Genomic DNA, 27,117 nt, shown 5'->3' on the forward strand with positions numbered 1-27,117 from the left:
GTAGCTGCGGAGGGGATTCCAGAGACGGGGAGGAGTGCAGGAGTCGAAGGGATTTTCGGAGGTGGGCAGGTTGTAGGAGGCCAGAGGGTATTGCAGAGAAAAGAAGTACAGATTCTGAAGGAGGTTTCTGAAATTTTTGGGAGGTTTCCCAGTACTCACTTGTCAGTTTTCCAGTAGGATTTAACTAACCAAATCACAGCCACTGATGCAAGAAGAACGAGAACCCCTCTCACAGGCAGTGAGATGACTGGTATCTTGGATGGCTCTCCCTCAGCTGAGATACAAAGAAGAACAAAGAGAATTATTGATATCAACCTCAGGCACGCTGGCATCAGTACGCATTCCTCAGGTACTGAGCGGCAACCAGGATGTGATTGGTGCGATGGTCACCGATGGCTACGGGAACCTTGATGCGGTGAGGAAACACTGTGAAAGGCTCGAATCCACCAAGCGGTCTCAGATATGCGACAGAATGCATTTGTAAAGCAGGATGTTCGATGTTCGCCCCGACACAGACAGAGCTAACTATTATCCCTCAGCCAATTATTGGTTCAAATCCATCTTCACTGCTTTGTGGGCATCAACAGATCAGCGGGAGATCTGCAGTGACTATGGGGCATTTTAGGGGCAGAACTGAAGATATGACCCATTGTGAGAAAGAAAATACTGAGGGAGATCCATACTTGAAAGGGCATCACTGAGGTCATGTGCACTGTGGAAGGTTCTGTGATGGGGGTGCACTGGACGATGAAGAGGTTAATGATGAGGGAGCAGCTCAAGCTCCCTCATAGTGAGGGACCCCATCACTATGAAGTAATCAGTGAATAACAGTACAGGCCCTTCAACCATGATGTAGTGTTGGCACGTTAACTTATTCCTGCATCAACCTAACTTTTCTCCCCTACAGAACCCTCCATATTTATTTCACAACTTACCTATCGGTTTCTTAACTGTCCCTAATGTATCTGTCTCGACCTCCACCCCCAATAGTGCGTCCCACATCCCCACCATTCTCACTCAACCTGCCTCTGAACTCTGCCCTTTATATTGCTCCACACCCTCATATAAACCATTTCCGTACTGGGAAAAAGGAACTGGTTATTTATGAGATATATGCCTCTTGTCATCATATCTACCTCTATCAAGTCACTTCCCATTCCTCTTCTCTCCAAAGGGAAGAAGCCCCAGCTTGGTCAACCTGCTTTCAAAAGACGTGCTCTCTAATCCAGGCAGCTTCTTGGTAAATCTTATCTGCACCCTCTGTAAAGCTTCCACATCCTTCCTATCGTTAGGTGTTCAGAACTGAACGGAGTTCAGAGTGGTCTTACCAGAGTTTTAGAGACATGAGAAAATCCGTAGATGCTGGAAATCGAAAGCAGCACACACAAAATTTTGGAGGAACTCAGCAGGTCAGGCAGCATCTATGGACAAGAGTTAGCAGTCGATGTTTCGGGGCTCCATTAGGACAGGAAAGGGAGGGGAAAAGTCAGCAGAAGCTGGGGGGAGGAGAGGAAGAAGTACAAAGTGACAGGTGATAGGTGAAACCTGGAGAGGAGGAACGGGTGGTAGAGAGCTGTGAATTTGATTGGTGAAAGAGATAAAGGGCTGGAGAAGAGGAACAGGAGAGGACAGAAGACTCTGGAAGAAACAGAAAGGGAAGAACACAAGATGGAAGTGAAGGGCAGGTAAGAAGGGAATGTGTGAGATGGAAACGGGTATGGGAATGGTGAAGAAGAGGCGGGGGGTGAGGGGCAGTTACCAGAAGTTCAAGAAATCGATGTTCATGCCATCACATTGGAGAGTCAGTAATGTTGGGTTGAGGCAGGGTAAGTTACCTGTGAAGAATAAAAACAGGAAGTATCTCTGTAAGTTGGTGTTCTGTATTGCATGTCAGATGTGGGAAGTCCAGTAGACTTCCAGCATCCCGGAAGGCCACATCTGCGCCAGGTACGTCGAGCTGCAGCTTCTTAGGGACCGCATTAGGGAACTGGCGCTGCAGCTCGATGACCTTCGTTTAGTCAGGGAAAGTGAGTAGGTGATAGAGAGGAACTGTAGGGAAGTAGTCACACCGGGGCCTCGGGAGACAGATAAGTGGGTAACAGTCAGGAGAGGGAAGGGCAATAGTCAGATACAAGAGAGTACCCCTGTGGCTGTCCCCCTTAACAATAAGTGCTCCTCTTTGAATACTGTTGGTGGGGGTGGGGGTGGGGGAGAGGCCGACATGGGGGAAGCAACAGTGGCCACGCCTCTGGCACAGAGTCAGGCCCTGTGGCTCAGAATAGTAGGGAAAAGAAGAAGGCAGCAGTGAAAGGGGACTCTATAGTTAGGGTGTCAGACAGGCGATTCTGTGGATGCAGCAAAGAAACACGGTTGGTAGCTTGCCTCCCAGGTGCCAGGGTCTGGGATGTTTCTGATCGCGTCCACAATATCCTGAAGTGGGAAGGAGAACAGACAGAGGTCATGGTACATATTGGTACCAACGACAGAAGTAGGAAAAGGGAGGAGGTTCTGAAAACAGACTACAGGGAGTTACGAAGGAAGTTGAGAAGCAGGACATCAAAGATATCTTGGGATTACTGCCTGTGCCATGCGACAGTGATTTTAGGAATAGAGTGAGGTGGAGGATAAATGTGTGGCTGAGTAATTGGAGCAGGGGTCAGGGATACAGATTTCTGGATCACTGGGACCTCTTTTGGGGCAGACCTGACCTGTACAAAAAGGACAGGTTGCACTTGAATCCGTGGGGGACCAACATCCTGACAGGGAAGTTTGCTAAGGCTATTGAGGAGGAGAGTTTAAACTGGAATTTCGTGGGGGTGGTAACCGAACTGAAGAGATGGGGGAAGGGGCTATTGGCTCACAAGTAGAGAAGGCTTGGAGTTATTGCAAGAGGGAGGATGGGCAGGTATTAGAGAAGGGCTGCGCTCAGACCGATGGTTTTTGATATCTATTTTTATGCAAGAGGCATCATGAATTAAGTGAGCTTACAGCGTGGATCAGTACTTGGAGCTATGACGTTGTGGCCATTACAGAGACTTGGACGGCTCAGGGCAGCAATGGTTACTTAGAGTGTCAGGCTTTAGATGTTTCAGAAAGGACAGGGAGGGAGGCAAAAGAGGTGGGGGCATGGCACTGCCGATCAGAGATAGTGCCATGGCTGCAGAAATGGAGGAATTCATGGAGGGATGATCTACTGAGTCTCTATGGGTGGAAGTTAGAAACAGGAAGGGGTCATTAACTCTACTGGGTGTTTTGTATAGACCACCCAATAGTAACAGGAACATCGAGGAGCAGAAAGGGGGACATATTCTGGAAAGGTGTAAAATAACAGGGTTTTTGTGGTGCGAGATTTTAATTTCCCTAATATTGATTTGCATCTCCCTAGAGCAAGGGTTTAGATGGGGTAGAGTTTGTTCGGTGTGTTCAGGAAAGTTTCCTGACGCAATAAGTAGATATGAGGAGAGGCTGTACTTGATCTGGTATTGGGAAATGAACCTGGTCATGTGTCAGGTTTCTCAGTGTAAGAGTGTTTTGGAGATAGTGGTCACAATTCTATCTCCTTTACCATAGCTTTGGAGGGGGATAGGAACAGACAAGCTAGGAAAGTGTTTAAATAGAGTAAGGGGGAATATGAAGCTATCAGGTTGGAATTTGGAAGCATAAATTGCGAGATATTGCAAGAGGGAGGATAGGTAGGTATTAGAGAAGGTCTGCGCTCAGACCGATTGTTTTTGATATCTATTTTTATGCAAGAAGCATCATGAATTAAGTGAGCTTAGAGTGTGGATCAGAACCTGTGCCCCTCAGCTATGTGGAGTACTTCACCATGTATTCAACCTGAGCCTGAGGCTCCAGAGGGTTCCCGTACTGTGGAAGATGTCCTGCCTCGTCCCTGTGCCTCAATGACTACAGACCGGTGGCATTGACCTCCCACATCATGAAGACTCTGGAGAGACTTGTTCTGGAGCTGCTCTGGCCTATGGTCAGGCCACACTTAGATCCCCTCCAGTTCACCTACCAGCCCTGACTAGGAGTTGAGAATGCCATCGTCTTCCTGCTGAACCGTGTCTACGCCCACCTGGACAAGCCAGCGAGCACTGTGAGGGTCATGTTTTTTGACTTCTCCAGTGCGTTCAACACCATCCGCCCTGCTCTGCTGGGGGAGAAGCTGACAGCGATGCAGGTGGATGCTTCCCTGGTGTCATGGATTCTTGATTACCTCACTGGCAGACCGCAGTACGTGTGCTTGCAACACTGTGTGTCCGACAGAGTGATCAGCAGCACTGGGGCTCCACAGGGGACTGTCTTGTCTCCCTTTCTCTTCACCATTTACACCTCGGACTTCAACTACTGCACGGAGTCTTGTCATCTTCAGACGTTTTCTGATGACTCTGCCATAGTTGGATGCATCAGCAAGGGAGATGAGGCTGAGTACAGGGCTACGGTAGGAAACTTTGTCACATGGTGTGAGCAGAATTATCTGCAGCTTAATGTGAAAAAGGCTAAGGAGCTGGTGGTAGATCTGAGGAGAACTAAGGTACCTGTGACCCCTGTTTCCAACCAGGGGGTCAGTGTGGACATGGTGGAGGATTACAAATACCTGGGGATACGAATTGACAATAAACTGGACTGGTCAAAGATCACTGAGGCTGTCTACAAGAAGGGTCAGAGCCGTCTCTATTTCCTGAGGAGACTAAGGTCCTTTAACATCTGCCGGACGATGCTGAGGATGTTCTACGAGTCTGTGGTGGCCAGTGCTATCATGTTTGCTGTTGTGTGCTGGGGCAGCAGGCTGAGGGTAGCAGACACCAACAGAATCAACAAACTCATTCATAAGGCCAGAGATGTTGTGGGGATGGAACTGGACTCTCGCACGGTGGTGTCTGAAAAGAGGATGCTGTCTAAGTTGCATGCCATCTTGGTCAATATCTCCCATCCACTATATAATGTACTGGGTGGGCACAGGAATACATTCAGCCAGAGACTCATTCCACCGAGATGCAGCACTGAGCACCATAGGAAGTCATTCCTGCCTGTGACCATCAAACTTTACAACTCCTCCCTTGGCGGGTCAGACACCCTGAGTCAATAGGCTGATCCTGGACTTATTTCATAACTTACTGGCACAATTTACATATTACTATTTAACTATTGATGGTTCTATTACTATTTATTATTTATGGAGCAACTGTAACGAAAACCAATTTCCCCCGGGATTAATGAAGTATGACTATGACTAAATTGGGAACAGATGTTCATAGGGAAATGTACAGCAGAAATGTGGCAAATGTTCAGGGGATATTTGTGTAGCGTTCTGCGTAGGTACGTTCCACTGAGATAGGGAAAGGATGGTAAGGTATAGAAAACACGGTGTACAAAGGCTGTTGAAAATTTAGGCAAGAAGAAAATAAAAACTTACAAAAGATTCAAAAAGCTAGGTAATGATAGAGATCTAGAACTTTTAAGGCCAGCAGGAATGAGGTTAAGAATGAAATTAGGAGAGCCAGAAGGGGCTATGAGAAGGCTGTAGTGAGCAGGATTAAGGAAAACCCCAAAGCATTCTACAAGTATATGAAGAGCAAGATGATAAGACTTGAGAGAATAGGACTAAGCAAATGTGACAGATAAGTCTCCGGGACAGAATGAGGTGTACCCCAGTCTAATGTGGGAGGCAATGGAGGATATTGCTGAGCCTCTGGCAATGATCTTTGCATTATCAATGCAAGTGGGAGAGGTTCCGGAGGATTTCAGGGTAGGAGATATTGTTCCATTATTCAAGAAAGGGAGTAGAGATGGCCCCGGAAATTATAGTCAAGTGACTCTTACTTCAGTGGTTCGTAAGTTGATGGAAGAGATCCTGAGAGGCAAGATTTATGAACATTTGGAGAGGCATAATATGATTAGGAATGGTCAGCATAGCTTTGTCAAAGGCAGGTCGTGCCTTCCGAGCCTGAATGAAGTTTATGAGAATGTGACGAAACACACTGATGAAGGTGGAGCAGTAGAAGTAGTGTACATGGACTTCAGCAAGGCATTTGATAATGCACCCCATGCAAGGCTTATTGAGAAAGTTATGAGGCATGGGGTCCAAGGGGACCTTGCTTTGGATATCCAGGATTGGCTTGCCCACAGAAGGCAGAGAGTGATTGTAGACGGTTCACATTCTACATGGAGGTTGTTGACCAGTGGTGTGCCTCAGGGATATGTTCTGGGACCCCTTCTCTTTGTGATTTTTATAAATGAACTTGATGAGGAAATGGAGAGATGGATTAGTAAATTTTCTGATGACACACAGGTTGGGGGTGTTGTGGATAGTGTGGAAGGCTGTCAGAGGTTATGGCGAGACATTGGTAGGATGAAAAACTGAGCTGAGAAGTGGCAAATGGAGTTCAACCTAGACAAGTGTGAGGTGCTTCATCTTGGTAGGTCAATTATGATGGCAGAATTTTGTATTAATAGTAAAACTCTTGGCAGTGTGTAGGACCAGAGGGATCTTGGGGTCTGGGTCCATTGGACACTCAAAACTGCTGCGCAGGTTGACTCTGTGGTTAAGAAGGCATACGGTGCATTGGCCTTCGTCAGCAGTGAGTTTGAGTTTAAGAGCCAAGTTGTAATGTTACAGCTATACAGGAGCCTGGTCCGACTCCACTTGGAGTACTGTGTTCAGTTCTGGTCAACTCATTACAGGAAGGATATGGAAACTATAGAAAGGGTGCAACAGATATTTACAAGTATGTTGCCTGGATTGTGGAGCATGCCTTATGAGAATAGGTTGAGTGAACTCGGCTTTTTCTCCTTGGAGTGGTGGAGGATGAGAGGTGACCTATTAGAGGTATAAGATGATGAGAGTCATTGATCGTGTGGATAGTCAGAGGCTTTTTCCCAGGGATGAAATGGCTAACATGAGAGGGCACTGTTTTAAGGTGATAGGAAGTAGGTTCAGAGGAGATGTCAGGGGTAAGCTCTTGTTATGCAGAGTGGTGAGTGTGTGGAGGGCTGCTGGCAATGGTGGTGGAGACCGATACGATAGGATCTTTTGAGAGACTCCAAGATAGATACATGGAGCTTAGAAAAAATAGAGGGCTATAGGAAACCCCAGGTAATTTCTAAAGTAAATACAGGTTCGGCACAGCATTGTTGGCTGAATGGCCTGTATGGTTCTGTAGGTTTTCGATGTTTCTATATTTTTGAACTCATTCCTCCAACTGATGAGGGCCAACACTATATATGCCTTTCAACCTCCTTAACAACTTTGAGGACCTCCAGGCAGAATATGCTCAACCTACAACTACCTTCTGTGAGCAAGCCATTTCTGAATGCAGGAAGCCAAATTTCCCTAGATCTCATGCTTCTGACTCATGTATCACACTATAAAGAATCAATGAGGAGGAAAGCAGTGCACTGTTAAATGATGAGGGAAATGGGAACACTTTACTGTGAAGGGTTCGGTGGCGAGGGAGCACTTCTGTATGAAAGGATCAGATGAAGGAACACCTCACTTTGAAAGAGTCAGCGACAAGGGAGCACCTCCCTATGAAGTGGTTAGTGACAAGGGAGCACCTCACTATGAAAGGGCTCGTGATCTGCGTTTTACTACCCATGCACAATAAATGAGTTCAATATTTAAACTGCACAATTAGTGAGGGTTAGACTGAGAACAAAGAGGGGGAGGAATCTGTGAGTGTAAATCTGTGTCTGATAACAGCATCTCAGAGGCACATCTGTAAATTGAGTCTGTACTTGCACATGATGTATCTGTGTGTGCTTCTGCGATAGTACTGATGTGTGTGTATAAACATAATCACATTTATTTATGTGATCACACGTGTGTGAGTGGAGGTGGTGAATACCAACACCTCCCATGTGCAATGATACATCTGTTTTAGAGACAAGTGCTGGGCAATGTCCACTCACGTTCCACACTGAGGGTGATGGCCCTTTCTGCTGTCTCGTGTTCATTCTCCGCCACACACTCATGGACTCGAGTCTGCTGGGGTGTCACCTGAGGAAACTCCAGCCACAGCTGGCTGCTGAAACTTTTGTGTTCAGTGTGACCCCAAGATGTCTCCATGGCAGGTTCGATGCTGGGAAACTCTGGATGGAGCAGAGGATCGATGTAGGAATCTCTTCCTTCATATTCACCCAGGAATTGTTTACATTGTTGGGATAAGTGATTGAGAGATTCCGTGGGGCATCTAAAGACAGACTGGTGGTTAACAGTGCAACAGTTTTGAGGCAATAGAAGAACATAGCAACACACACAAAATGCTGGAGGAACTTAGTAGGCCATAAAACCATCAGACAAAGGAGCAGAAGTCAGCCATTTGGCCCATCGAGTCTGTTCCGCCATTTTATCATGAGCTGATCCATTCTCCCATTTGGTCCCACTCCCCGGCCTTCTCACCATAACCTTTGACGCCCTGGCTACTGAGATACCTATCAATCTCTGCCTTAAATACACTCAATGACTTGGCCTCCACTGCTGCCCGTGGCAACAAATTCCACAGATTCACCACCCTCTGACTAAAAATATTTCTTCGCATTTCTGTTCTGAATGGATGCCCTTCAACCCTTAAGTCATGCCCTCTCGTACTAGACTCCCCCATCATGGGAAACAACTTTGCCACATCCACTCTGTCCATGCCTTTCAACATTTGAAATGTTTCTAAGAGGTCTCCCCTCATTCTTCTAAACTGCAAGGAATACAGTCCAAGAGCGGACAAACGTTCCTCATATGTTAACCCTCTCATTCCCATAATCATTCTAGTGAAACTTCTCTGTACCCTCTCCAAAGTCAGCACATCCTGTCTTAAATAAGGAGACCAAAACTGCCCTTATAGAGCCGCGACATCACATCCCTGCTCCTATACTCTATTCCTCTGGAAATGAATGCCAACACTGCGTTCACCTTCTTCACCACTGACTCAACCTGGAGGTTAACCTTAAGGGTATCCTGTACGAAGACATCTCAGAACTTTGAATTCTCTCCCATTTAAATAATAGTCTGCCCATTTATTTATTCTGTCAAAGTGCATAACCATACACTTTCCAACATTTTATTTCATTTGCCACTTCTTTGCCCATTCTTCCAATCTATCCAAGTCTCTCTGCAGACTCTGTTTCCTGAGCACAACCGGCCCCTCCACCTACCTTCGTATCATCAGGAAACTTAGCCACAAAGCCATCTATTCCATAATCCAAATCGTTGATGTACAATGTAAAAAGAAGCGGCCCCACACGGACCCCTGTGGAACACCACTGGTAACCGGCAGCCAACCAGAATAGGATCCCTTTATTCCCACTCTCTGTTTCCTGCCAATCAGCCAATGCTCTATCCACGTATGTAACTTTCCTGTAATTACATGGCTCTTATCTTGTTAAGTAGCCTCATATGTGGCACCTTGTCAAAGGCCTTCTGAAAATCAAAATATACAACATCCACTGCATCTCACTTGTCTAGCCTACTGGTAATTTCCTCAAAAATTTGTAATAGGTTTGCCAGGCAGGACTTTCCTTTAAAGAATCCATGCTTGCTAAGTTCTGCCTATCTTGTCATATGCCTCCAGGTACTCTGTAACCTCATCCTTGACAATCGACTCCAACAACTTCCCAACCACCAATGTCAAGCTAACAGGTCTATAATTTCCTTTTTGCTTCCTTGCCCCTTTCTTAAATAGTGGAGTGACATTTGCAATTTTCCAGTCCTCCGGAACCATGCCAGAATCTATCAACTTTTCAAAGGTCATCGCTAATGCCTCCGCAATCTCCACAGCTACTTCCTTCAGAACACGAGGGTGCATTCCATCTGGTCTGGGAGATTTATCTATCTTTAGCCTATTCAGCTTCCTGAGTACTTTCTCTGTCGTAATTGTGACTGCGCACACTTCTCTTCCCTGCCACCCTTGAGTGTCCGGTATATTGCTGATGTCTTCCTCAGTGAAGACTGATGCAAAATACTCATTCAGTTCCTCCGCCATCTCCTTATCTCCCATTGCAATTTCTCCAGCATCATTTTCTATCGGTCCTATATCTACTCTCACCTGTCTTTTACTCTCTATATACTTGAAAAACCTTTTAGTTCTTCTTTGATATTATTTGCTAGCTTCCTTTCATAGTTAATCTTTTCCCTCTTAATGACCTTCTTAATGAAGGCCAGGCAGCATCTATGAGAGAAAAGTACAAACAACATTTCGGGCCAAAACCCTAGTTTGTGTTGCTCTGATGTCCAGCATCTGCTGATTTTCTCTTGTTTGTAATAAAATATTATAAATAAATTTTAAAAAGAAAGCGAGGCCTTTTGGGACACGTCTGCGGAGCAAGAGATCACGGAGTGAGTTGGAGACAGGTCTTTGTGGACTTGCGCATATGAGGAGCTCTAGGCCGATACTCACTGGAGTTTTCAAGAATGAGGGGGAATCAAATCAGCCCCATGCATCATTGGAATCAGCCTCCTTGCTATCAAGGACCTATATACAGAAAGGTGCCAGAAAGGGCCAGTTGTCATGGTCCGTTCCGTAAGGTCCGTATTCCGGTTCACGGTCCAGTCCATAGCTCCTCATTCCAGGGTTTCCAGTTTTCCCCATTTTCTGTTGCAGGCACATAATTCTCGTTTTGGGGCTGAGACATAAATACCTCTGCAAACCAGGGCTTCCCTGCTGGACTGTCCTGTTCCCCTCCCTGTCTTTTCCCTCCTCGCCTGACTTTCTGCCTGGATGCCTCGCCTGACTCTATGTCTGGATACCTCGCCTGCACCACTCTCTAGTGCAATTGCCAGTGCAGAGATGGAACTGTCTGTCGTTCTTCGGTGTTTGTCTCTTCTTGCCCTCGCCTCCGTGGGGTAAGTCATGCCATTCTGCCATTACCCTGCGGGGGGATCTGCCTTGTCTTTTCCTTGCCTCTGTGGGGTAGTCAGGCCATTCTGTCGTTACTCTCCAGGAGGATCTGCCTTGTCCACTCCTCAGTGGGGTAAGTCAGTCCTTTCTGCCGTTGCACTGCGGGGGAGTCTGTCTCGTCTTGTCCTCGCCTCCATGGGGTAACTCAGGTCCTTCTGCCGTTGCCCTCCCGGGGGACCTGTTTTTTCTTGTCTTGCCTTTGCCTCTGTTGGGTCCGGCCGTTCTGCCGTTACCTGACGGCTGGTCCTGTCCCACCTTGGTGTGGAGATGAAGTTGAGTCCCGGCTTGTCTAAGTATAAGCCCCAGCTCTATGTCTAGAAACACAGAAACATAGAAACATAGAAAATAGGTGCAGGGGTAGGCCATTCGGCCCTTTGAGCCTGCACCGCCATTCAGTATGATCATGGCTGATCATCCAACCTAGAACCCTGTACCTGCTTTCTCTCCATACCACATGATCCCTTTACTCACAAGGGTCATATCTAACTCCTTCTTAAATATAGCCAATAAACTGCCTTCAACTGTTTCCTGGGGCAGAGAATTCCATAGATTCACCACTATCTGTGTGAAGAAGTTTTTGCTCATCTCGGTCCTAAAAGATTTCCCATTTATCCCTAAACTGTGACCCCTCGTTCTGGACTTCCCCAATATCAGGGACAATCTTCCTGCATCCAACCTGTCCAATACCTTTAGGATTTTATACGTTTCAATAAGATCCCCTCTCAATCTTCTAAATTCCAGAGAGTATAAGCCTAGTTGATCCAATCTTTCTTCATATGAAAGTCCTGCCATCCCAGGAATCAATCCAGTGAAACTTCTTTGTACTTCCTCCATGGCAAGAATGTCGTTCCTCAGATTAGGGGACCAAAACTGCACAGAATACTCCACGTGTAGTCTCACCAAGGCCTTTTACAACTGCAGTAGTACCTCCCTGCTCCTGTACTTGAATCATCTTGCTATGAATGCCAACATACCATTCGCCTTTTTCACCACCTGCTGTACCTGCATGCCCACTTTCAATGACTGGTGTATAATGACACCCAGGTCTCGTTGCAGCTCCCCCTCCTTTTCCTAATCGACCACCATTCAGCTAATTATCTGTTTTCCTGTTCTTGCCACCAAAGTGGATAACCTCACATTTATGCACATTAAATTGCATTTGCCAAGAAATTGCCCACTCACCGAACCTATCCAAGTCACCCTGCGTCCTCTTAGCATCCTCCTCACAGCTCGCACTGCCACCCAGCTTCGTGTCATCCGCAAACATGGAGATGCGGCATTTAATTCCCTCCTCTAAATCATTAATATATATTGTAATCAACTGGGTTCCCAGCACTGAGCCTTGCAGTACCCCACTAATCACTGCCTGTCATTCTGAAAAGGTCCCGTTTATTCCCACGCTTTGTTTCCTGTCTGCCAACCAATTCTCTATCCACATCAATACCATACCCCCGATACTGTGTGCTTTAAGTTTGTACACTAATCCCCTGTGTGAGACCTTGTCAAAGGCCTTTTGAAAATCCAAATATACCACATCCACAGGTTCTCCCCTATCCACTCTACTAGTTACATCCTCAAAAAATTCTATATGATTCGACAGACATGATTTTCCTTTCACAAATCCATGCTGACTTTGTCCGATGATTTCACCGCTTTCCAAATGTGCTGTTATCACATCTTTGATAACTGACTCTAGCATTTTCCCCACCAGTGATGTCAGGCTAACTGGTCTCTAATCCCCTGGTTTCACTAATTATCACTAATGCATCACTATTTCTTGGGCTACTTCCTTAAGCACTCTGAGATGCAGACCATCTGGCCCGGGGGATTTATCTGCCTTTAATCCCTTCAATTTACCTAACACCACTTCCCTACTAACATGTATTTCCCTCAGTTCCTCCATCTCACTAGACCCTTGCTCCCCTACTATTTCCGGAAGATTATTTATGTCCTCCTTAGTGAAGACAGAACCAAAGTAGTTATTCAATTGGTCTGCCATGTCCTTGTTCCCCATGATCAATTCACCTGTTTCTCACTGTAAGGGACCTACATTTGTCTTAACCAATCTTTTACTTTTCACATATCTATAAAAGCTTTTACAGTCAGTTTTTATGTTCCCTGCCAGTTTTCTCTCATAATCTTTTTTTTTCCCCCCTTTCCTAATTAAGCCCTTTGTCCTCCTCTGCTGGTCTCTGAATTTCTCCCAGTCCTCAGGTGTGCTGCTTTTTCTGGCTAATTTGTATGTTTCTTCTTTGGAATTGATACTATCCCTAATTTCCCTTGTCAGCCACGGGTGCACGACCCTCCTTGGTTTATTCTTTTGCCAAACTGGAATAGACCTAATAGGTTGTAGTTGTAATGCTGGTTGTAGTTCATCCATGCGATCTTTAAATGCCTGCCATTGCATATCCACCGTCAACCCTTTAAGTATCATTTGCCAGTCTATCTTAGCTAATTCACGTCTCATACCTTCAAAGTTACCCTTATCTAAGTTCAGAACCTTTGTTTCTGAATTAACTATGTCACTCTCCATCTTAATGAAAAATTCCACCATATTATGGTCACTCTTACCCAAGGGGCCTCGCACGACAAGATTGCTAACTAACCCTTCCTCATTGCTCAATACCCAGTCTAGAATAGCCTGCTCTCTAGTTGGTTCCTCAACATGTTGTTTCAGAAAACTATCCCGCATACATTCCAAGAAATCCTCTTCCTCGGCACCCTTACCAATTTGGTTCACCCAATCTATATGCAGATTGAAGTCACCCATTATAACTGCTGTTCCTTTATTGCATGCATTTCTAATTTCCTGTTAAGTGCCATCCCCAACCTCACTACTTCTGTTAGGTGGCCTGTACACAACTCCCACCAGTGTTTTCTTCCTCTCAGTGTTATGCAGCTCTACCCATATTGATTCCACATCCTCCAGGCTTATGTCCTTCCTTTCTATTGCATTAATTTCCTCTCTAACCAGCAATGCTACCCCACCTCCTTTTCTTTCTTGTCTATCCCTCCTGAATATTGAATATCCCTGGAAGTTGAGCTCCCATCCTTAGTCACCCTGAAGCCATGTTTCTGTGATCCCAACTATATCATATTCATTAATAACTATCTGCACATTCAATTCATCCACGTTGTTACGACTGCTCCTTGCATTGACACACCAAGCCTTCAGGCTTGTTTTTACAACACTCTTAGCCCTTATACAATTATGTTGAAAAGTGTCCCTTTTTGATTTTTGCCCTGGATTTGCCTGCCTGCCACTTTTACTTTTCATCTTACTACCTTCATTTTACACCTCCCTGTCTCTCTGCACTTGTTCCCATCCCCCTGCCGCATGAGTTTAAATCCTCCTGAACAACAGTAGCAAACTCTCCCCCTGGGATATTGGTTCTAGTCCAGCCCGGTCTATGTACTGTCCTGTCTCATGTTGGTGTCGTGTTAAAGATGAGTCCCGGCTTTTCGAAGGATAAGTCTCGGCTCCATGTTGATGTACAGTTCCCAGTCTGTCTCTGAGCTCCAGCCTCCGAGATATCGGCCTCTGCATTCCAAGACCCAAGACCCCAGCCTGTAGCCTCAGGACCCCAAGCCTGTCTCCAAGCCTCAAGCCTCAAGACCCCAGCCTCCAGTCCTGCAGTGTTCTTGCCTGGTTCTGGGGCCCGAGCCCGAGGCAAGACCCAGGTTCTGGGTTCTTGTCCAGTCTGTGGCTCGGGGTTCAAGCCCAGGCTCCTAGTTCATAGTTCCTTGTCTGGGTTCCCTGTTTCTTGTCCATGTCCTAGCCCAGGTCCTGCATCCTTATCCTGTTCAGTGACCTAGCCCAGGTCCTGCATCCTTATCCTGTTCACTTCAGTGTCTGTGTCGTGCTTTCAGGTCCGACATCAATGCCCCCTATTGTGACACCAGTAACATTATGAAGGATCTTTCCCACCATGCTAAGATAGGAGGCTACGTAGCATCCAAGCCAGTATCACCAGATGAAAATAGTAGATTTTGTCATCGAAACCTTGCTTAGAATCGATAACTGTACCGGGCTGAAAGCCTGAGAAGAGTTTATTCCTCGTATTCGCCAGGAAAGCACCAGATCCTTCTGCATGCATGGATCAGGTTAAATAAGTTGTGAGCAAGTTATGTTGGTGCCAGAAGAATGGAAGCACTCGTACACTTTCTCCAGCACATCCTCAGACTGTGTTTGTCATTGACGCAAAATGACACATTTCACTGTTTGTTAACGTTTTGACGCAATATGATGAATAAAGCTAATCTTTCCCTTTAATAATAGATTAAATCCATTTCCCCTAGATTTATACATACATCGATACATAGAATAGTACAGCACAGTACAGGTCATTCGGCCCACATTGTTGTGCCGACCCTCAAATGCTGCCTCCCGTATACCCCCCCACCTTAAATTCCTCCATATATCTGTCTAGTAGTCTCTTAAATTTCATTTGTGTATCTGCCTCCACAATTGACTCAGGCAGTGTATTCCACGAACTGCTTAGATATTTGCAGTAATGAACTTGTGTACAAGGGTACCTAATAAAGTGGCCAGTGAGAGTACCTTATGGTACTGGTATTCACAGTATTGATGCCAAAACATTTCTGTATCCGGCAGAGTCTGTTCATAATATTTATGTAGCTTGGTGCTCGGTCTTCACATTATTTACAGGTTACAGTTCAAAGTCAAAGTACATTTATATACTATATACAACCTTGAGATTTCTCTTCTTACAGGCAGCCACAAAACAAAGAAACCCAATGGAACCCATCAGAAAAAGACCATCAAACACCCAATATGCAGAACAAAAACACTAATTGTCAAACAATAAAAGTAAGCAAATGTCATACAGAACTGAAGTGAGTCACAACCACGAAGCCAGTCCCAGTCGATCCAGTCCGCTAGTTGCAGGTTGCAATGTCAGTTCGCCGCAGAGACAAGTGAACCTCACCGAGCAGCGAGCTAAACACCGGCCCAACACCTTTATCTTTTCAATCTGGCCCGGAGTCTAAATCGGCACAACAGTGGGTCATTTTTCGCTGTTTGACCTAAGCCGTACTGCTATGATATGTTCTTGGACCCAGGAGCCGTGCCTCGATACGGTCCGTACCCAACCTTTCCCATCTGGCTCATACCCGACCTTTCCCATCTGGCCCGTACCCGACCTTTCCCATCTGGCCGAGCGCTTAAATCAGTGAGCATCGACTTGGTTCCCCCTCTCAGGCCTGGGCCTGGGCCCTGCCACCTCAATTCAGCCCATATACACCACGTCACAAGTGTGCTGCACCTTCTAATCTCAGTTCACACCGCAAAAATGCCAGGTTGTACAGGCAGTTCAGATGCTCAGCTGTGAAAGGGAAGTTATAAGCTATTGATTAAAATGATCATTTAAGAGAAAAAGCGTGTTTAATAAAGCAATTAGAAGTTTTGTTTGCAGCCAGCAAGTTGTCGCTGTGCTCACCAGCACTCTCTTAAACCCTTTATGAGTGCAACTTGTTCACAATATTTATGGTACTGTGCATTTCTCTTCCAATATTTACATTTCATATTGCATATGCTCAATATTTGTAGTGTTGCATTCATAATCTTTACAGTAGCTGGTGCAGAAGGTCTATAATATTTTGACAGTCAGACTGGTTATATCCCACACCACCATGTTCAGGAACAGTTAATCCCCTACAACCATTAACTCCTGAACCAGTGTGGATAACTTCACTCTCCTCTGTACTGAGCTGATTCTATGAGCTGCAGACTCACTTTGAAGGACTCTTTACAACTCCTTTTGTCAGTATTATTTTTAATTTGCACAGTTTGTCTTCTTTTGCACCTTAGTTTGCAGTCTCTACAAATAGTAGCATTTCGTAAACTCTATGGTATTTCTCTTTTTCTGTAAATGCCTGCAAAGAAATGAATCTCAAGGTACTATGTGGTAACATGCACCATGTTAATAAATTTACCTGCAACTTTGGACTTTGGTTCACAATATTTACGGTATTTAGAGGGGCTGGTTCAGTGTTTACAATTTTCAGAGAGATTGGTTTGCAACATTTACTATATCAGGTGAGGCTGAGTAACAATACGGTAGCCAGTGAGGCTTGTCACTGATATTTATTATACTGGGTTATGTGTGCTCACAAGATATTTTCAGTATTTGGTGCAAATTATTCAGGATATTTTCAGTAAGTCATGATAAGCACTGCTCACAGGTTGCTGACCTCATTAGACTGGCTGAGATCAGGAGTTTTTATTGACTTATTGAGATACAGCACTTCTCGCACTTAAAGCCACACAACCCAGCAACCCTCAATTTAACCCCCAGACTAATCACAGAACAATTTACAACCAGAGATTCACCTAACCAAGCAGTAGTTCTTTGAACTGTGGGAGGAAACTGGAGGAAATCATTAGAAAGAGGTGATATAGGATCGGAAGGTGCAGAATCTTTATGGGTTGAGCTAAGAAATAGCAGGGGTAAAAGGACCCTGATGGCAGTTATTTATAGGCCTCCAAACAGCTGCAGGGATGTGGACTACAAATTACAACAGGAAATAGAAAAGGCTTGTCAGAAGGGCAGTGTTATGATAATTGTGGGGGATTTTAACATACGAGTGGATTGGGAAAATCAGATCGGCACTGGATCTCAGGAGAGAGAATTTGTAGGATGTCTGCGAGATGGCTTTTTAGAACAGCTTGTTGTTGAGCCCACTAGGGGATCGGCTGTACTGGATTGGGTATTGTGTAATGAACCAGAGGTGATTAGAGAGATTGAGGTGAAGGAACCCTTAGGAGGCAGAGATCATAACATGATTGGGTTCACTGTGAAGTTTGAAAAAGAGAAGCCGAAATCTGATGTGTCGGTATTTCAGTGGAGTAAAGGAAATGACAGCGGCATGAGAGAGGAACTGGCCAAAGTTGACTGGAAAAGGACACTGGCGGGAAGGACAGCAGAGCAGCAGTGGCTGGAGTTTTTGCGAGAAGTGAGGACGGTGCAAGACAAGTATATTCCAAAAATGAAGAAATTTTCGAATGGAAAAAGGATGCAACCGTGGTTGACAAGAGAATTCAAAGCCAAAGTTAAAACAAAGGAGAGGACATACTAGGAAGCAAAAATTAGTGGGAAGAAAGAGGATTGGGAAGCTTGTAAAACCTTACAAAAGGAAACTAAGAAGTTCATTAAGAGGGAAAAGATTAACTATGAAAGGAAGCTAGCTAATAATATCAAAGAGGATACTAAAAGGTTTTTCAAGTATATAGAGAGTAAAAGACAGGTGAGAGTAGATATAGGACCGATAGAAAATGATGCTGGAGAAATTGTAATGGGAGATCAGGAGATGGCAGAGGAGCTGAACGAGTATTTTGCATCAATCTTCACTGAGGAAGACATCAGCAGTATACCGGACACTCAAGGGTGGCAGGGAAGAGAAGTGTGCGCAGTCACAATTACGACAGAGAAAGTGCTCAGAAAGCTAAATAGTCTAATGGTAGATAGATCTCCTGGACCAGATGGAATGCACCCTTGTGTTCTGAAGGAAGTAGCTGCGGAGATTGCGGAGGTATTAGCGATGGTCTTTCAAAACTCGATAGATTCTGATATTATTCCGGGGAACTGGATGATTGCAAATGTCACTCCCCTATTTAAGAAGGGGGCAAGGAGGCAAGAAGGAAATTATAGTCCTGTTAGCTTGACATCGGTGTTTGGGAAGTTGTTGCAGTTGATTGTCAAGGATGAGGTTACAGAGTACCTGGAGGCATATGACAAGATAGGCAGAACTCAGCATGGATTCCAAAAAGGAAAATCCTGCCTGACAACCCTATTACAACGTTTTGAGGAAATTACCAGTAGATTAGACAAGGGAGATGCATTGGATGTTGTATATTTGGATTTTCAGAAGGCCTTTGACAAGGTGCCACACATGAGGCTACTTAACAAGATAAGAGCCCATGGAATTACGGGAAAGTTACAGATGTGGATAGAGCATTGTCTGATTGACAGGAAACAGAGAGTGGGAATAAAGGGATCCTATTCTGGTTGGCTGCCGGTTACCAGTGGTGTTTGACAGGGGTCCGTGTTGGGGCCGCTTCTTTTTACACTGTACATCAATGATTTGGATTATGGAATAGATGGCTTTGTGGCTAAGTTTGCTGACGATACGAAGATAGGTGGAGGGGCCGGTAATGCTGAGGAAATGGAGAGTCTGCAGAGAGAATTGGATAGATTGGAAGAATGGGCAAAGAAGTGGCAAATGAAATACAATGTTGGAAAGTGTATGGTTATGCACCTTGGCAGAAGAAATAAACGGGCAGACTATTATTTAAATGGAGAAAGAATTCAAAGTTCTGAAATGCAACGGGACTTGGGAGTCCTCATACAGGATACCCTTAATGTTAACCTCCGGGTTGAGTCAGTAGTGAAGAAGGTGAATGCAATGTTGGCATTCATTTCTAGAGGAATAGAGTATAGGAGCAAGGATGTGATGTTAAGGCTCTATAAGGCACTGGTGAGACCTCACTTGGAGTACTGTGGGCAGTTTTAGTCTCCTTATTTAAGAAAGGATGTGCTGACTTTGGAGAGGGTACAGAGAAGATTCACTAGAATGATTCTGGGAATGAGAGGGTTAACATATGAGGAATGTTTGTCTGCTCTTGGACTGTATTCCTTGCAGTTTAGAAGAATGAGGGGAGACCTCATAGAAACATTTCGAATGTTGAAAGGCATGGACAGAGTGGATCTGGCAAAGTTGTTTCCCATGATGGGGGAGTCTAGTACGAGAGGGCATGACTTAAGGGTTGAAGGGCATCCATTCAGAACAGAAATGCGAAGAAATATTTTTAGTCAGAGGGTGGTGAATCTATGGAATTTGTTGCCGCGGGTGGCAGTGGAGGCCAAGTCATTGGGTGTATTTAAGGCAGAGATTGATAGGTATCTGAGTAGCCAGGGCATCAAAAGTTATGGTGACAAGGCGAGGGAGTGGGACTAAATGGGAGAATGTATCAGCTCATGATAAAATGGCGGAGCAGACTCGATGAGCCGAATGGTCGACTTCCGCTCCTTTTTCTTACGGTCTTATGGTCTTATGAAAACCCACACATTCATGGGGAGAACATGCAAACTCCTCAGAGACACATCTGGGAATTGAACCCAGGTCACTGGTACTGTAAAGCCTTGTGCTGAATACTACACTCCAGTGCCGCTGGAGGAGAGAGGATGAAGGGAGGCTATTAAGAGCTATGAGAGGGAAGGGCATGCTGAGAGTGGATGGGAACATGGGTGAGAGATTATAATGTGGAGATGTTTGGAGACATCCACTAAACTACAGAACAGGAAAGCAAAATATTTGTTAAATTGTGGGAGATTGGTCAGTGTTGATGTTCAAAAGGATCTGGAATGACTTAGTCTATACAACGATGTGCCCTGGAGTGTGAGTGTGTGTGTGTGAGAGAGAGTGTGTGTGCTCTGCCCACCTCTGTCCCGTCCCCTTTTGCCAAACCTCCAACCCAACCCCACCCCCAAGAGACGAAAATGCCACTGTCCTGTCAGATGGAGACTGATGCCACGGTGGGCTCTGAGGGCACCTCCAGTCTCACCATCTCTCCCTCTCCGAGCTGCTGGTAACGATCCCTCGCCAGCCTGAGGGGATGCAGAATCACCCCTTCCAGCTGGGGGAAGAACTGAAAGAGATGAGTCAACGTCCCATCACATACTGGGAGCAGATCCTGACTAACATTCCCCTCTATTGACAGTCCCAGTCATCCGATCGCAATCACAAGGTATGTCCTGATAGTATTCCCAGGAATTCAAGCTCGGGGTTATGGATATGGGGAGGGGTGTAGGGGCAATTGGGGGTTCATGGAAATGGGGAGGGGTTTAGGGGCCAGAGGGATGCCACTGAGATGAGGAGGTGTGTAGAGGCCAGGGGGGATCAAGGAGACGTAGAGTGGTGCTGGGGTCAGAGGGTCTATATTTTTATCTTGAAGGCAATGCCATTATTTGGATTTTGAAGATATTTGGTATCTCACCAAAGACACAACATCTTTTTTTTAATGATGTTTGGTAGAGAACATTCTGATTGGCTGTATCACTACCAGTTCTGGTGGATCACAAGAGGCTGCAGAGGACTGTAACCTGAGCCAGCTCCTCTCCACTATGTCATAACCGTCCCCACCACTGAGTACATCTTCAAGAGATTGACCCTCAAGAGGGAAGGGTAAGAGCGACAGGCGATGGGATGAAGAGAGGGTGAAGACCTGCTCCTTTCCCCCTCACGACTCAGTATGCGCCCTATTACTTGTTCCCTCCCCCAGTGAATCCCACACCGCCCTCCTACAATCTCAGCCCCATTACCTTGGTCAAGGGCCCGAACATGGGCATGAGGGTGGAAGTGAAGAATGCGCTCTGTGTGTGAGATTTCCACACCCGGTCCCTGTCCATGAAGGGCAACACTGGCAAACCCTAAGACTTCTCCCGGTCTCCCTGGGAACAGGTCCAACAGTATCAGCAGTGATAGAGACCGCAACCTCCCCTGACTGTGAGGCATTCCTTCCCTTCTCAGCGCTCCTCCCACAGAATTCTTTCCTCATTGCCCCCTCACAGTGCCCCTTCCTCATTCCCTCTCTCACAGCAAAGCAGTTAATAGTCATTGCCCCCCCCACAACGCCCCCTCCTCTCTGCTCCTCCCCCAGCACTCCCTCCTTGCTGCTCCTCCCACAGTGTTCCCTCCACCCTACTGTACTTAGTGCGACACTCTCTCTTCACAGCGAGATGCTCCTGCCTCACTCCTTCCACCCATGACACTTTCCCGCCACCACCCACCTGCATGAAGCACTCCTGTAACAAACAGTTGAGCCAGGGCTCAGAGACCTGGGTGGGACGCACCTCATTGGAGGTGACACAGCATTTGATCAGTACTTGTTCCAGCTGTGGACAAGGAGGATGAGGGTGTTTGTGAGCTGCAGAGAAGGAGGAAATCGACAAGTCGCGGGTAGCCCATTCCCACCCTTCTACCCAACTTGTTAACACAGTGATCCCTGCCCCCAGACAGTCCCTCATCATCAAACCTTTCTGCCATGCCTCTGGAGAAGATAAACCTTCCGCAGAAGGCACGTACCACCAGGCTCAAACAGATTCCACCCTTCTGTGATCAGACTCTTGAAAAGACCTCTTGTACGAGAAATGGACTCAACCTCACAATCCAGGTCACAGTCTCGCACTTTATTGTCCAACTGCACTGCACTCTCCTTGTAGCGGTTACACTTGATTCTGCATTCGTTTACTGTTTGACCCTATTCCAGCTGAATGCACTGTTATGATTTGATGTGTATGAACAGTGTGCTTTTCACTGTATCTCTGTATGTGATAATAATAAACCAATCCCAATTAACAAGAACATTCAGTGTGTATCCCCATCTCTATCACTGCCTATAGCCCCTACATTTCCTGTCTCCATGTCACTCCCCCTCCCTGCCGCTGGATTCTACAGTAGACAACCCCAGCAAATTCGCAGGTGAAGTATTAGCTCACCTTGAAGAACTGTTTGGGGCCCGGAATGGAGGTGAGGGCGGAGGTGATGGACAGCTGTATCACTTTGGCCGTTTGTATCGCTTGCAGAGAGTGATGTGTTGGATGTAAAGACTCATGGGGTTGTAGGGAAGGACAGGAGGAACTCTATCACTGGGATGAGCGCTCCCGCCTCACAGCACATTCCGCTGTCACACACTCCGTCACCATCCCTCCCGTAGCACAGCTCTCCCTCCTCACTGCTCCCCCCACAGCTCAGCGCCTCCTTCTCACCGCCCCTCCCACAGCTCAGTATCCCCCTACACTTTCCTCCGAGATGCATTTCAATTTTCACGGGGAATTAAAACACTAATTTACATGAATTGTTGATATGAGCATGGGAAAAGAATTCTGTCTGGCCTCCCTTCAATTTCATCTGAATAAAGGCCCTCGACATATCTAACGGTTCAGAGTCTGCAGAGAGAGAATAACATTGTTAATCTCCAGTCTTTCATACATCCCTCTGCGAACAAACATCAATAAACATAGAACTCCCCGAGGACAGAACAAGACCCCAATGTACAATCAACAGGAATTCTGCAGATGCTGGAAATTCAAGCAACACACATCAAAGTTGCTAGTGAACGCAGCAGGCCAGGTAGCATCTCTAGGAAGAGGTACAGTCGACGTTTCAGGCCGAGACCCTTCGTCAGGACCCAATGTACAATGTTGGATCTGTCCCTCAAAGGACAGGCCTGCACTATCGTTCCTCTGCAGTCCGCTTGGGGATCAGGGGTGGAGGGAGTCCCGGGGTTCATATCCGATGAAGCAGAACCGGGGCTCGTTCGCCAGTAAACATATATATGATTGAATGACAATAGACTTCACCGAGGGTCGATTCCTGCCCTGACTGCAAGGAGTTTGTAGCTACAAACCGCGAGATTCATCTGGTTTCCTCCACATCCTCGCGATGTAAGGATTAAATTAGTAAATTGTGTGGATGTTATGTTGGCACCGGGAGCCTAGCGGCACTCGTGGGCTGCCCCAGGACATGGCAAACGATGACGCAAATGACGTATTTCGCTGTATGTTTCGATGTCCACTAATCTATTTCTGAGTGGGAACGGAAGAGTGAGGAACCTCCCGGTGTTCCCTTCCGCAATGTGGCGCTTCCTCCTCTTCCCCTCCTGTAGCGCGGTGCTCCCTCCTCACTGCAGTGTCCACCTGCGCGGGGAGAAGGGGCGGTGGGGGTTGGGGGGCAGTGGGCAAATCGGCAAGGCGATTATTTGAAAGTGCAGACACTACTGCAATAACCCTACATTGCAGACAGCAACCTCCAACCCACAGCAAGGTGACAGCGACCAAACAAAGCACAGGGAAACAATGTTGCCCAATGAAAGGACAGATTACGTCTTTGGGCAATGTACCAATACTATAGGTTCCGTAGGTCAAGGAACTTTGTACCGACAGGGCGGAGGGTCTGACAGTACTGCAACTATCCATGGTATGGTGCAACTGAGCAATATGGAGATCAAAACGTTGCACTGATTTCTGAGAGGTATGGAAACCTAACCATGGTACTCGGTGTGGGTCTGACCCAGGGATATCGAGACTGGAACTGTGCACGATGTTTCGGGTGTGGTCTGACCCAGAGATACGGGGATTGGAACTGTGCACGGTGCTCCCGGTGCGGGATACGGAGTTTGGAGCTGTTTACGGTGTTCCCGGTGTGGGTCTGACCCAGAGATGCCGAGACTGGAGCATGTGATGGTGATCCCGGTATAGGTCGACGCAGAGATACGGACACTGGAACTGTGCACGTGTTTTCCTATGTCGTCTGACCCGCGGATACAGAGACTGGAAGAGTAAATGATGCTCCCGGTGTGGTCTGACACAGGGATACCGAGACTGGAACTGCTGGTTCCTGGTGTGGTCTGACACAGGGATACAGACACTGGAACTGTGCAGGGTGCTCCTTGTGTGGTCTGACACAGGGATACGGACGCTGGAACTGTGTCCAGTGTTCCCGGTGTGGGATACGGAGACTGCAGCTGTTCACGGTGCTCCCAGTGTGGGCCTGACCCAGAGATACAGAGACTGTGTGCGAGCGAACAATTCTACTTTACAGTTTACGGAGGTGATGACCAGACGTGTACCCTCTCTACTCCATAAGACCGAGCACTATGTCTAGAACCACAACTTACCCAAGGAAAACATGAAAGGATAAATCAAGTCCAACAGCTTCAGGAATGAATAAATCATTGTCTCTGTGTCCACTAATGGGAGGAAGAGACAGATTGGGTCATAACTGCGGTGAGATTAATTCCAGAGCAGTGACTACTGCATCTCAAACAAACACCGGTTCAACCTTCCTCCAGGGCAGCCTGACTCTTGTCAGGGCACATACTCAGTGTGCTGCACTGCCAGGTACACACCCCACCCTAACTGAACTTTAATAGATCAGCGTCTCCTCCTCACCGCCCGCCCCACAGGACTGACACCTCACCATCCCTCCCACAGCGCCCCCTCCTCACCACCTCCCACATAACACCCTCATCACCATCCCTTCTTCAATGTCCACTCCGCACTCTCCCTATCGCAGCATGTTGCTCCCTTCTCACGATCACGAGAGAGATGTCTGACCGGATTATGACGACAGTACCTCTGGAGTTGGGGAGGCGACCCCCAAAACCATCGTCTCTCTTGTCGCCTTCATCCCTCCCCCACTGCCACTGTCCCATCTCCACGCTGGGGGGTTTACCCATCTTGAATCCAGAAAATGCTGGAGGTATTTAACATGTAAAGCAGCATCTCTAGACAGAAATAAACATTAGACGTTTCGGTTCGAGACCCTTTGCCAGGACAGGAAAGGCAAAGGACAAAAACCAGAATAAGACGGTGGCTGGAGTGGAAGGAACAAACTGGCAGGAGATAGGTGATACCAGGTGAAAGGAAAGGTGAGTGAATGAGGAGGGAGGGAGATAAACTGAGAGGCTGGGAGGTGATAGGTGAGACCAGGTGAAGGGAAAGGTTGGTGAGTGAAGGGTGGAGGGAGATGAAGTGAGAAGCTGGGAGGTGAGAGGTGATGAAGGAATCTGAAATGTGAGGAGATGAGACCGTGCAGTAAAGGGAAGGAGGATGAGAACCTGAGGGAGTTGGTGGGCAGGCGAGGAGAAACGGTGAGATGATAACCAGAATGTGGAATAGAGAAAGAGAGGGTGGGGGGGGGGCGGATTTACTGGAAGTTGGAGAAACGATATTCATGCAATTGGGTTGGAGGCTAACCAAATGGAATTTGGAGTTTGGTTTTCCGACCCGAATTTATATTAGACTTGTCAGTAGCGGACGCCATAGACAACCATCTTGTTTGTGAATGGGATATAGAATTGAAATGGGGACACCGGGAAATCATGCCATTTGCGGCGGAAGCAGTGGTCACCAGTTTTGAGTCGAGTCTCACCGATGTAGAGGAGGTCACATCAGGTGCATTGGACACAGTAGACGGCACTAAGAAACTCGCAGGTGAATTGTCGGCTCACCTGCAGGGTGGTGAGGGTGTAGGTGCAGCAAGTCATGCTTGCAGGGTAAGTGCCAGGAGGCTTCTTCTCCCATTCTGTTGCAGCCTTGAAGAAGGGTCTCGGCCCGAAACGTTGACTGTTTATTCATTTCCATAGAGGCTGTCTGATCTGCTGAGTTTCTCCAGCGTTCTGTGTGTTGCTCGTGATTTCCAGCGTCTCCAAAATCTCTTGTGTTTACCCATCCTGAAGTTCGTGCTGCAGCTGACGAGAGGATTCAGCCGCAACGAAAATTCTTGCTCGTTCGCTACCAACAGGCAGCGGTCCATCATCTCCTGAAACTTGGACCACAGCCTCCGGTCACAGGTCACACACGCGGTTCCCCGGTTCGGCAGTACGGCGAGTAGGATTAGCACGGGCGCCAGGCCAGAGCGAAGCATCTCCACGTCGGAGCCGCCTTCCGAGCTGCTTCGGGGGAGCGAGGCGGGACCGGTGGTGGGTGAGGGGGAGCAGGATGCTGCGTAACAGAGGTCTCCGATCATCGGACGGTCACTCGGCGGTTGTTCCCCGTCACAATAGGGCAACCGCTCCCCTAAGATACAACAAAGACCGAGGATACATGGTTTTAATTCTCCTCGTCCTCGGCGAAAACGAAGGCGCATAATTTTAATCTGATTGGAGGAATATTTGGGAGATGCCACAGGTAGTTTATTTTACTACCTTTACTACCACAGGTAGTTTATTTTAGGAGATGCCACAGGAGTTAGATGTGTGGAACGCGCTGAATGGGGTGGTGGTAGAGGTAGATTAATGAGGGACATTCAAAAGACTCTCATATATATACATGGATAAAATAATGCATGGAAGGAGTAAGTTAAAGGGTCAGTACTACATCGCAGATCTAGAAGAGGGGACCGCATGTAGTGTATCTAAGTTTGCTGATGATACTAAATTAAGTGGAAAAGCAATTTGTGCAGACGATACGGAGAACCTGCAGAGAGATATAGATAAGTTAAATGAGTGAGTAAGGGTCTGGCAGATGGAATACAATGTTGTTAATTTTGATGTCTGCCACTTTGGAAGGAAAAAGGGGAAAACAGATTATTATTTAAATTGTAAAAAAATTGCAGCATGCTGCTGTGCAGAGGGATTTCGGTGTGCTTGTGTACGAATTGAAAAAGGCTGGTTTGCAGGTGTAGCTGTCATGGTTCGGTCCGT

The 27,117-nt window shown here is 46.7% G+C and overlaps 1 protein-coding gene across 1 annotated transcript in view; it reads right to left on the reverse strand.

Annotated features, from left to right (window-relative positions):
* Nucleotides 1–331: 331 nt before the first annotated feature.
* LOC140202052 (myelin-associated glycoprotein-like) overlaps nt 332–27,117 on the reverse strand; it is a 565,622-nt gene continuing 538,836 nt past the window's right edge. Inside the window, 3 exon segments of the mRNA XM_072266909.1 lie at nt 332–426; nt 7,915–8,040; nt 8,043–8,195. Of these exon segments, the coding sequence (XP_072123010.1) occupies nt 332–426; nt 7,915–8,040; nt 8,043–8,195 (374 nt within the window).

This window comes from Mobula birostris, chromosome 8 (genome assembly GCF_030028105.1).
Source record: "Mobula birostris isolate sMobBir1 chromosome 8, sMobBir1.hap1, whole genome shotgun sequence".
In the NCBI taxonomy this organism is placed as follows: Eukaryota; Metazoa; Chordata; class Chondrichthyes; order Myliobatiformes; family Myliobatidae; genus Mobula; species Mobula birostris.